The sequence below is a fragment of the Andrographis paniculata genome, unplaced genomic scaffold, assembly GCF_009805555.1.
Source record: "Andrographis paniculata isolate CXL003 unplaced genomic scaffold, ASM980555v1 Contig49END, whole genome shotgun sequence".
In the NCBI taxonomy this organism is placed as follows: domain Eukaryota; kingdom Viridiplantae; phylum Streptophyta; class Magnoliopsida; order Lamiales; family Acanthaceae; genus Andrographis; species Andrographis paniculata.
The window spans coordinates 3,996,405-4,009,225 of record NW_026137583.1 but is presented as its reverse complement, the minus strand read 5'-3'; the positions used below and the strand labels follow the sequence as shown (position 1 = coordinate 4,009,225).

General features: G+C 33.3%; 2 protein-coding genes across 9 annotated transcripts; one reads left to right on the top strand and one right to left on the bottom strand.

Annotated features, from left to right (window-relative positions):
• Positions 1–4,238, top strand: LOC127252871 (probable galactinol--sucrose galactosyltransferase 2). The gene is made up of 14 exons (XM_051277233.1): positions 1–541; positions 816–1,093; positions 1,172–1,262; positions 1,398–1,446; positions 1,515–1,606; positions 1,693–1,800; positions 1,884–2,003; positions 2,076–2,486; positions 2,580–2,721; positions 2,805–2,872; positions 2,957–3,091; positions 3,264–3,493; positions 3,618–3,706; positions 3,799–4,238. The coding sequence occupies exons 1-14, from the start codon at positions 360–362 to the stop codon at positions 4,066–4,068; spliced, it is 2,265 nt and encodes a 754-aa protein (XP_051133190.1). The 5' UTR covers positions 1–359; the 3' UTR covers positions 4,069–4,238.
• On the bottom strand, positions 3,250–7,799 carry LOC127252873 (protein-L-isoaspartate O-methyltransferase 1-like). Of its 8 annotated transcripts, XR_007839161.1 has the most exons (7): positions 7,535–7,799; positions 6,628–6,955; positions 6,004–6,168; positions 5,059–5,311; positions 4,906–4,976; positions 4,564–4,701; positions 3,250–3,382 (listed from the first exon to the last, which is right to left on the bottom strand). XR_007839161.1 is itself a non-coding variant. In XM_051277236.1 (5 exons), the coding sequence occupies exons 1-4, from the start codon at positions 7,733–7,735 to the stop codon at positions 5,061–5,063; spliced, it is 945 nt and encodes a 314-aa protein (XP_051133193.1). In that variant the 5' UTR covers positions 7,736–7,799; the 3' UTR covers positions 3,255–3,382; positions 5,059–5,060. The 8 variants fall into 8 exon arrangements, 3 of the variants coding, with proteins under 3 accessions (XP_051133193.1, XP_051133194.1, XP_051133192.1); XR_007839159.1 differs by having other exon boundaries at positions 4,906–5,311; positions 7,535–7,798; XR_007839160.1 differs by lacking the exon at positions 4,564–4,701 and having other exon boundaries at positions 3,260–3,382.
• Between the last annotated feature and the right edge of the window lie 5,022 nt (positions 7,800–12,821).

The window sequence follows — 12,821 nt, the reverse complement described above, 5'->3', positions numbered from 1 at the left end:
AATTATATGGGACGGAAGTAGTAGTAATCTATGGATGATTCTAGCAAAGGGAACGCATTGACAACGACAATGACAATAACAATGAAACTAGGCAAACCGATGGATGACTCACTTCCACGTCAGTCACCCAATGGGTCTTTGTTTCCATTGGCTTTCATCATTACCTATGCATATAGCTCTCTAATCTCTATTATTCTCCTCCCTTCCTATATAAACCCTACTTCTCCACGCCATTAATGCATCCACTCGTTAACGGTTAACCTCTCTTTTTATTACTACTACTATTTATTTCCTCCTCCTTTGTTGCCACCCACCAACCAATATACACATCCATCCTTGTCTTTTTTATTTCTCTATACATGACTATTACAGCAGACACTGTTATCTCTAATGGCGGCTGCCTCATGGTCCGCGGCAAAGTTGTCTTAACCGGAGTTCCCAAAAATGTCCTCATTTCTCCGGCCGCTTCCGGCTCCACATTCATCGGAGCCACCTCCGTCGCACCCAGTTCCCGCCATATCTTCGACCTTGGACTCCTCCGGTAAAATAAAATCAACACTATATATATTGTTAATTCATATTATAATAGTTGGCGGCAAATCCTGTGTCGTGCTGATCTAAATAATTTGACCGAATCAGCACATGATATAAAGGTGATCAACATATGTTTATAGATAATAAATGCCAAATTATAATATAACATATGATGTATTATAAATATATTAAAAATGTGTATAAATGTTGCTTATCAACCCTTATAACAAATCCTTGATCCAATCAAATCAGCATCATGCTTACTTGCCTACTTATGACAGAGACTCAAGGTTCATGTGTCTGTTCATCCCCAAGATATGGTGGATGATACCTCGCGTCGGGAATTCCGGCCGCGACATCCCCGGGGAGACGCAGATGCTTCTATTGGAAATCGGCGAAGAATCAGCACTCGGGATCCCCAATGATCAGGAAGATTCTCTTCCGGAATCTTCGTCGGAAAATAAGTACTATGTACTACTCTTAGCCGTGGCAGACCGAGCCTTCCGGGCAACTCTGCAAGGGACAGCGGACAATCATCTCCAGTTCTGCTACGAGAGCGGTTCGTCTTTAAAGCAGCATTATAATGCAGAATAATTAGCCATTTCTTGACTCATATTGTTCTCATTCGTTCTTTTAGGCGACCCGGAGGTGAAGACCAGCCAGGCGACGGAAGGTGTATTTGTGAACTCAGGGGACAACCCGTTCGAACTCATCAAGGATTCAATCAAGTATGTTGGGAATCCAAGTTCTACTTATCGCTATTCATCAACAGTAATTATTTCAAAAAAATCATTTGAACTACACCCGATGTTTTCGGGAAGTTTAAGAATGGATAGTAAATCCTAACTTCGGAATTTCTTCAGGATATTGGCGAAGCATACGGGCACATTTAGCCACCTTGAAAACAAGAAGGTAACTAACAATTTGGGTCCTACAAAAAGTGTTAGTTATAGTCTTAATCTTACAAGAGTTCGATACAGATCCCGGCACATTTAGATTGGTTCGGATGGTGCACTTGGGACGCTTTCTACACAGAAGTTAGTCCCAAAGGAATCAAAGACGGTCTCCAGAGGTTAGCATGTCGAACCAACATTGGATGTTTTTCGTTCACATGCACAATTCGGAAACTTATGTCCTAAATTCCAAACATTATTACAGTTTCAAGGATGAAGGGATCTCTCCTAAATTCCTCATCATAGACGACGGGTGGCAAGAAACCGAAAACGAATATCAGACAGCAGGCCAGCCGTCGATTGAAGGAGCACAGTATGTTCATGCCCCTTAATTCGATCACACGAACTGGACAGATTATATCACTTCACTAACGATCAATCCTAACAATACGATAGGTTCGCCGCCAGATTAACTGACATTAAGGAGAACCATAAGTTCAAAAGATCAGAATCAGATGGTTCGACTACGAATCTCAGAGACTTAATCCACGACATCAAGGAGAATTACGGACTCAAGTAAAAATTTCATATTCAAAAAATGTATTCATTACCTCAATAAACATACCTTAAAATCCCCAAAACTTCCAGGTACGTGTACATGTGGCACGCATTGGCCGGATACTGGGGAGGAGTGAGCCCTTCATCGGAGGCAATGAAGAAGTACGATCCGAAGCTCGTGCATCCGATCCAATCACCTGGACAAATCAACAACATCAGAGACATAGCAATGGACAGTCTAGAGAAATATGGAGTTGGGCTGATAGATCCTCGAAAAGTATTTGAATTCTACAACGATATGCACAGCTATCTCGCCGGGAGCGGGGTGGATGGCGTCAAGGTCGACGTCCAGAATGTGCTGGCAACATTGGGGTCGGGATATGGAGGAAGAGTGTCCATCACCAAACAGTATCATGAAGCCCTTGATGAATCTGTGGAGAAGAATTTTAGGAACAATAACCTGATCTGCTGTATGTGTCACAATTCCGACTCCATTTTCAGGTAACTTTCAATCTCCCATTCCTAAACATTCTGCAGATGTCTTTATTCAGACAAGAAAACGTACCTTATTTATTTTTTCCCACGTATCTTTAGCTCAAACAAGAGTGCAGCTGCTAGAGCATCCGAGGATTTCATGCCGAACGAGCCAACATTCCAGACACTCCACATAGCATCTGTTTCCTTCAATAGCCTTCTCCTAGGCGAGATCGTCGTGCCTGACTGGGACATGTTCCATGTAAGAAATCTAGTCATAATGCAATAAAGCTAATACCGTTGAATTAGATGAATACTAAGGCCCTCATTGTTCCTTCAATTTAGAGTAAACACGGCACTGCTGAGTTCCACGGAGCAGCTAGAGCAATAGGCGGCTGTCCTGTATACGTAAGGTAAGAAACAGTTCACATAATACTATAATAATATTGTAGTTACAACTTACACTCATCTCACTGATGATCCACATTCAATTACAGTGACAAGCCAGGAGAACATGATTTCAAAATCCTTAGGAAGCTAGTTCTACCCGACGGATCAATATTAAGGGCCAGATATGCCGGCAGGCCGACTCGGGACTGTCTATTTATCGATCCAGTCATGGATGGAAAAAGGTCAGCTCCTTATATTTTTATATAAAGCTAAGACAGTTCATCAGTCCAAAAGAAGTAAATGAACTACAAAAGAGATGTTCGGAACAGCCTAACAGTTGCTACGAAACTTACAAACTACTAATTTTACCTAGTTGAAAATCGAATACACGAACTCAAGGCTATATTCCAACAGCTTGCTCAAGATATGGAACTTGAACAAGTTAACCGGAGTGGTGGGTGTGTTCAACTGCCAAGGCGCCGGAGTTTGGGCGATGAAAGAAGCTCCTCCCAAACAGGTTGAAAACTCTTCACCTGCAGATACATCAATATCAGGCCGTGTCAGTCCCCTTGACGTAGAATCCCTGGAGGATATAACCGGGGAACATTGGTCCGGAGAATGCGCTGTTTATGCATATAAATCAGGTTCATCACTCTTTCCATCTACACTCCACTATAAAGTAGTTAAGCGTCAAGCGTAAATAATGCTGCATACTAAGTGATCACCCCATCTATAGCAAATGTCTGATTCCTAATACCTATGTTGCAGGAAGCCTTAGAAGAGTGACTATGTGCAAATCTGTGGGAGTGTCTCTACCCATCCTGAAATGTGAAATATTCACAATCTCCCCTATAAAGGTGAGAAAGCCTTGTCGGAAGACCAGACTTTTCACTCTTCTAGATTCATTGTGTGCACTAACAAAGAGTGTTTTATTGTGTTCAATCAACAGGTGTTGAATGACAATGTTCATTTTGCTCCCATTGGCTTAATCAACATGTACAACTCGGGAGGGGCAGTCGAAGAATGCAGCTTAAAAGAGACAACAGTGACAATCAAAGCAAGAGGGTCAGGACTATTTGGAGTGTATTCAAGTATGAAACCATGTTTGTGCAAGGTAGACAAGAAAATTGAGGACTTCTCATATTGCAGAGATAATGGATTGATGACAATCCATCTGCAAACTGAAAACATCTTCAAAGAGATTGAAATTGTGTACTGAGACAGCACTCTTTCTAAGTCTGAGATGCGAGTCATTTTAAGTACATTAGATAACACTCTTTCAATTAGAATCAGGGTTTAAATCCAAACCTCGCAGATTGGACGATTTGGACATATATCTACAACTATACATCTACCCTTTGTTTCACTGGTGAAACAAACAACTGTAATTTTCTTCTCCAACAAAGAACAACAAAATTTTCTATAAAAGACTAAGCCTTCAACCCCACTAACAACATAGACTAAAATGTTAAACAAATCCATTTATAGATGGTTCGGTTTCGAAAGCATTATTCTCTCGGGGTGGGGGGTTGCACCTAGCAGCTCTGCATAATAATTCTCTATGCCATTAGAGAGGTAAACAACTGAAGTTTTGATGACAAGTTAATATGCTTCTTCACAAAGTTGAGGATCGGCATATTTATGATACATATGCTTCTTCCCAAGTTGAGGATTAGCATGTCTATGAAAACATTATGGGGTCCATAACACTTACAAGTAAATCAATCTCCCAATGCACACCCAATAAATCACCTTCTATTATTCTAGAGGTACACCTCTGAGGTACGATGATTTATCGGGGGCTCGTATCATGTTAGAGTCATCATCAGGTATTACTGCCATTCTTCATTCTCTTATGTGCAAAGAAAACACAGGAAATGTAAGAGTTAAATAAGCTAATGGATTACAGGAGTGAAGTAAAAGATATACATTAAACCATCAAAAGAAGATAGAAGAAAATATAGTACAATATTTATTGCACGCTAGCTGGAATATCTGTAGGTAAATACATGTAAGAGCAAACATGTATATACAATGGGGAGATTTCTTGAATTACCATGAAATGCTGTGCATTATTGCAAAGAATATACATTATGCATATCATCCAGACTTATCCTCTAGAACTTTCTGTAAACAGCCAAATGAAAAAAAGAGATCAAACATTATATGATGCGATGAGAACAATTACGTATCTGATGAGAATACCAACCACTAGTAGCCTCGTATCTGTGCTTCCCGGCTTGTCAGTGGAACATAACGGACAGATGTTTGATTATAGACAGTTAGTGTGCCATCCGTGCTCTTGTCAACAACTTGGAGGTCCTGAAAGATGTTGCCCACAGGGATAACCAATCTGCCACCAGGCTTCAATTGTTCAACAAGTGCAGGAGGAATTTCTGGTGCTGCAGCTCCAACATGAATAGCATCATAAGGTGCACACTCAGGCCAGCCCTTCCTACCATCTGCAACAAAAGCAGTAGCAATTAACTGCAAAATGCAGAAAGAAGTATCCATCTTCTCAGAAAATGCTGAAACACCTACTCGTCTTTTCAGCAGCAAAGAACATTGTAAATTTGAGACTGAGAAGGCCACAAAAATAAATTTAACCCTCAGTTTCTAAGAAAAGCAACCGTGTCAACAGCAGTGAAACTTCAACCTCGAAAGCATCTATAAGTATATTCATCCAATAATTCGATCAAAAGTATATTTCTCAGTCCAAACTCGTAGCTTTCACCTCAAACATCTAATTTTCTTGTTTGAACCAACAGAACAGAAAAAAAAAAAAAAAAAAAAAAAAAAAGGAGTTTCTGGACCAACAGCTATACCTTTATTCTCTTTCTTAATTTTCGTGAATTCACACAAAAACTAACTCTAGTTTTAGACGAGTCTGTTCGATCAATAAAGAGGTGAAAAACTGGAGTATCAAGTATGGCTACCATTTCCATTCTTATATTTATTTATACTTGGGAAATGATGAAGAACTATATACGGTCTATCATTCTGCCACAAGTGCAGCAATGGTGAACAGAATGCCCTTTATATTCAATTGAATGAAATGTATACATGCACAAGAATGATTCAGAAACTAGATCCAGTATACTTGATAATAACTAAAAATTCAAATGAAAGTGTAACATGAGAATTAATGGTATACCGCCAACATGTACTGAAAGTGATCCATCTTCAAGCAATGGGGATGCTAAGCTCTTTCGGATATTCAGAATAGAAGATTCAACTAACTCGGGAATATGTTCTACACCAACAGCACGACCTTGCGGTCCAACCATAACAGCAAAGCATGCAGTCAAATAACCTGACCCTACAGAAGAGAATACATAGAAATTTGTCAAGATTAAAAACTGCAATAACAGAAGCTAATATCTCATCCCGCAAAACAATCATGACTGAAAACAAGTTGTACACTGATCATCAGGTTAAACCAAGCACAAAATTTAGTTACCAACCACAAGTTCCACCAACTTCAATGATAGGCGGAAACATAAAATAAATAAAATTACAAACTTGGTACAAACAAAATTCAAGGCAGTCAGGCATACTCAAGATTAATTATACATTAAACAATCAGATAATACACTTTCTAAAGAAATTCTCTCCCCCCCAAAAATCATAACTATAACATGATATTTCAGGCAAATACATCTACTGATAAAAACGCATTCAAGTGATGAATTTTGTAATGCAAGTCAAAGAAGAAAGCTAATTTTCTCTGAACTTCTAGATATTTCATAGCATAGATGAAATGAAATAACTGTCCTACCTGAACCAACGTCCAAAGCACACATTCCAGGCTTCAAATGGTTCTCCAATAGTTCAAGGCACATAGCATGCATATGAGGTGCTGAAATAGTAGCATTGTGACCTATCTGCATGGGGCTGTCGACATATGGCGGTGCACCCTCAGGCACAAACAAGGCCCGGTCAATCATTTCCATCACTTCAGCTACTTTCTGAGACCTTACTGCGCCATAGCTCTGTAAATGCTCAACCAATTGTTTGTTCTTGCTAATACTGCTTCCAGTCCATACTTGCTGTTCGAAAACATAAAACGTTGACATAAAAAGTAACACAGAGGTTCTTCTTATGATCTGTCACAAGATGAACATGAAACTGAACAAACAGTAAATTTCAAATGCAAGTAACTGAAGCTCATAAGAACCTAAACAAAATCAAAATCAAAATACAATTATCTCATCAGTACTTGTTCATATACAAAATCAACCCAAACCACTCACTCAGAGACTAGTGAGGATTGGCCAATACGAAACGCTAAATCCACAGCTTGCTTCAATGCATCTAATTTTCAATCTATCTTCCTTTCCTACCTACTGGTTTTCAGATTACATATTCGTTCCAACATACATACAAGACCATAGCAGAAACTTCACATTTAGCCTTTTTCTGTAAAAAAATTCAAACCACACATTCTTTTCAGCACGCAATCAACAGAACACTCCAATTATCTTAGCAAAACAGCTCCACTCTTCTATTTCGCATATGAATCGTACGTAAATAAATATACATAAACAAAACTATATATATTTACAATTCTAGCCGCTAATGGTGCTGCGGCTTCCAATTTCTTCAATTTCCACCAACTAGACTCCGAATAAAGAACACAAAAACAAGAGGAATCAAGCATCCTATAGAACCACGTGACCGTTTACCTCCATCCGGGAGAAGAGCCAGTTCCTCGTGAAGAAGCGAGGGTAGCAGCGGGTGGAGAAGGCGGTGATGGCGGCGGCCAGTGGCGGAGTAGGAGGGCGGCGGCGGTGCGAAACGGATAGTCTGAGAGGGTGCGCAGGGTAGCAGAGGCGGTGGGCGGTAGTAGAGAGTGACGAAGAATAACGGTACGACGTGAAATTCATTTCTTTAATCTTCTAATCCTTTCTCGCATTTTCTCTGTAACTCTCTGTCTTCGCTTCGTGTCTCGCTCTCGCTCCTTCAACTCTCCCTCACGTGCTCCTCACGTGTCACTCTCTACTATTGGGCTTCCAATCAGGCCCATCCTACTTTCTGGTTTACATTACTAGTTAGGCCCATTCATTTTAAATTAGTGTTTTAGAATGTGTTTTTTTTTTTAAATACTTAACACATTTTTCAAAAAAAAATTTAATATTCCTTCGTCCAGCATAATTTGTCCATCCGTCCCACATAATTTATCTTTTATTTTTTAAATATAATTATACATTTTAATCATATTTTAAAAATTCATAATTTATAATTTTTTTATTTTAATTAAACTATTTAGTCAACTTAATCTTAATATATAATTATTTTTATTATATTATAATTATTTTTACTAATATATTTTTTAATTACTTAATAATTACACAATACCTAAAAATCTATTTCTCAACTAAGGTGGACAAATTAGCTTTGACGGAGGAAATATATAGTTATAACATATATTTATTATTTTATATTATATACATAATTTCGTATATGCTTATAAAAAAATTGCCCTCCAAACCAAAAACAAAAAGAAATAAACCCTTACTCTTTATAAAATACTCTTCTTCAACTCAAATCATGTCACTATTTTTTATGGTTCTTTTGTCTATTTTACTTAGTAAATCATTTCATTTATTTATAATTTTTATGTATTTTAATAAATAATAATTAATTCATCAATATTTTTTAATTTACCATGATTATTTAGCAATTTTTTAATAAATTTTTATAAACTTTAAGTTTACTTTCTTAACTGCATTACTTTAATATTGAAATATTAATATTATTATTATTATTTTATTTCAGTGTTCAAACAAATTTATATAAATTTATGGGATAGAGTGAGTATTAAGTATTTAATAGTATGTGTGTGGTTGTGACTTTTTTTAGATTTTTTACTATTTAAATTTTATTTTTTCAAAATATCGAATTAAATATCTAATTTTTATTTATTATGTTAAGTTAACATTTAATTTTACATTTAAAAATATGATACTAATAGTATATTTATATGATATGAAATAATTATTTTAATATTTAAAATTTAAACCCACAACAAAGGGTTTGTTTGCTTTCAATATTACTCCTTATGTCCGAATAATTATGCTAATATTTTTTTTATTGCGTCAATTAAAAATGATGCAGAATTCATATAGTATTATATAGAAAATTATTAATTTATAAATGTTATGAATTTATTCTCGAATCTTTGAATTTATCGAACAAACCTAATAGCGGAACAATTAAATAAAATAAACCCAAATCAACAATATCGAAATGAAAAAAAAAAAAAAGAATTAAGGCAAAATCATTTATGAATTCTAGGGAAAGAAAAAACAACCAAACAGAATATGTACAATACGTTGACCATGGTGCGAAAATGACTTAAGGTAACCATGCCTCGAGATGGAGATCGGCTTGTCACTCTAAATCTCGACACCCACCGGAATCGCTAATCGAAAAAGGGTTCGAAGCTCACCGGAATCACTCACTGGAAAATCGGCGGAATCTCTTCGGCCCAAAAAACTAATTTCTATTTAAACCTTCCTAACAAACTAACCAATTAACAAACTCTAACAAACTTATAGTTCTCCGTTTGGGCTTGGGATTGGATTAGGACTAAAGGGTTGGGCCGATCCGGTGGACCGGGCTACGGAGTGGGCCAACTTATTTATTTGTCGGAGAGACTTATCGGGTTAGGCCTCGAATGGCCAAAATTTTTAACACTAAATATTGCTTTTATTTGTACAATTTTGGTTTTGATTTTAATATTACATAAAAATGTTATTTTGAAAGATATCAAATCAAACATCTATTTTTTTATTTATAATATTACATTAAAATTAAATACTACCTCCATCCGGCCATAACATTTATTTTTTGCATGTTGATATTTGAATATTAATTATTATATCAAAACATAGTACATATTAAAAAAAATTGCAAAAATACTTCCGTTAGTGTCTTGGAATACTAATAGAATGACATTTGTACAAAAAATTATAAAAATATAATGATATTTTTTAATGTTAAATATAATGACACAAAATATATATATTATTCTTAGAGATAGACGAAGAGAGTATTATATTTAAAATATTACATAAATACATAATTATATTACATCAAATAACTATTTCAGTTTAATTTATTATTTTTCTTTATTCAAATCACAATTCAAAATCAAAGTCCCACAAATAAGTTTTAGGTGCACAATCGTCAAGTGATTTTTTTTATTTTTTTATTTTTATCTTTTAAATTTATTGTTGGAACGACACTTAAAAGAAAATATAAAACAAAGAGTAGATTAACAAGACAATATTTTAAAAAATATATAAATAATAGGAAAAAGGGAAAAAAATGAAAAGAAAAAAAAAGAATGTGAATAATTGGTAAGAGTAGAATGCAAGATAAGAACTATATGAATGGATAGAAAGAAATTACAAATCAAATCAACATCCCTTTTTCTCATCCACTAAGTATAAAATACTAACAACAAAAAGTAGTTTAAAGTACTTAGCTCAATTTTGATTATGTTATTTTTTAGTTTGATTTAAATTTTAGAAATATATATGACCGCATTTTCAGCGCTGAATTTAAATTTCAGTTAAATTTAGTATTGAACAACACACAATGTGCTAATAAATAACACACAATAGTCTTATTTCCATAAATAACTACATCACCATAAAACTACTCCTACTTTTTTATTCTTATTATACAGTTGTCACTACTTTTTACGTTAATACACTCACAAGGACAAAAAAGTCTTTTATCCATACTTTTTATCAACTACCAATATAATATCAGTATTCCTTAAATCACGTCCAACTCAATTAAGACTATATTTATAGGACGGAGGGAATATAATATATAAACTAACAATGCATAATAGAAGTTCACACAACATATACACAAATTAATTTTAAGATATAATATACTCTTATACAGTACACGTTGTAATTATAAACAAAAGATATATATATTTTTATTAAAAACAACACATGTTATATATAATAAAGATATGTGTTGTTTCTGTATTTTACGTGCGCTGAGTTGAATCGTAACTTTTTTATATATATGTGTTCATCCAACTATTTTTTAATTAATGACACAAATTTCATTAAATATTATTAGAAAAATAAAATATAAACTCGCGTAATTATATCAATATATGGTATTTATTCATAAAATTATTTTTTATATTATTAATACGATTTTTTATGTTTAACCTAAAAAAACTCAAAATATACACACATCATCGCCTTTTTCTTGGGGGGCAAATTTTTAATTCTATTTTTTTTATTTATAAAATAATGTAAATTATTTTTATTTTATTAAAAATACTCTATTCGTCCCATTTGAAAGGACATATTAAAATTTTGTAGTAGATTAAAAAATAAATAATTAGTGTAAGTGTGTAATTTGACTTTATGTATAAGAAAAATTGTACGTGTAATGATATGTTTATTATTTAAATAAAAATTAAAAGTATTGGATTACTTTTACTAAAAATAGAAAGCGATACTTTTGATTAAAATAGACAAAAAAAAAAAAAAAAAAAAAGAGAATACTTTGAATTAAAATGAATGGAGTAATAAATTAGGAAAGCATCAATGTCTAATATATTGTAACTATATATATATATATATATATATTGTAAATATTCATATATTTATCTTTTGAAATAAAAAATAACACATTTTTTTTCATTGGAAAAAATAAATTCAACACTTAATTTTTTTATATAATTTTGTTTATTTTAAATTATTTTAATACTATTATATACACATTTTTATTTAATTTAAATAACAAAAAATAAGGGGTGGGTGTTGGGCAAGGGCCAGACAAAATTGGAGGCGTCGGGTTTTGAACCCACTTCACAATCACAAATTCATCCCCGCGCTAACAAACTATTCCTTACCAGACAAAAATATAATATTTAAACTATTAAAATAAAAAACTCAAACTTTTAAAAGAACAAACTATATATAGTAGTATAATAATTTATTTCTTACTCTCTTTGCCTTTAAATTATTGCATGTTTTGTTTTTGTTTCTTTTTATGTAGCTTTTTAAATGATACTATAATTTCATATATATTTTTTAAAAATATGTTAGTCCTATTTTCTTTTTCTTTTTTTTAAAAAATAATTATAATTTAATTCCATCCGTCTTGATTTTTTTTTTTTTTGCTATCTCCAAACTTTTCTATCTTCTCTCTATTTATAATTAGTGTTTTCCTCTTTTTATCATTATAAATATATTTTATAAAAAATTATCTCAAGAAAAAATAGACTAAATGGTTGAAAAAATTATCAAAATTATACTAATTGAAAAAAAAAAAAAGAAGATATCAGAACAAAAAAACAAACAATTATATATTTTGAATTGGAAGAAGCTGAGCATCTAGAAAGGTAAAAGAAAAAAATATATATATATTGTACTCCCTCCGTCCCTTAATAATTTATCCATTTTTTCATAACAAAATATCAATTTCTATTTTTAGTAATTGTACTATCTACCTATCATTATAAATATCCTTCAAATTCACAATATATTACACAAATGTCATTACATTTATATCATTAATTTAGTTTTTTTATATTTATTTCTATTTTACTTTAATATAATACTAATATTTCTAAAACTCCGTATAAAAAGCAAATAAATATATAAATATGAGACGAAGTGAGTATATATATATATAAATAGACATTCTATATTTAGAATAAAGGCAAAAGTATTTGGAACAAATATAATATACTATATAATATTATATATATATGATCTTTTTTGCTTTTGTTGAAGCTAAGTAAAGAACTACGTACAGTGTGCATGCGTGCATGCAGTGTGTTGTTTTCAACTGATCCAACTGATTTATGATGATGCAAAATGTTGATGCAATTATGACGTCACAAACCAATTAGTATATATTTATTTATTTAATTGGAAAGAAGCATCCAGTCCACCGTCTGCTTTGGCTCTTCTTTTTCTCTTT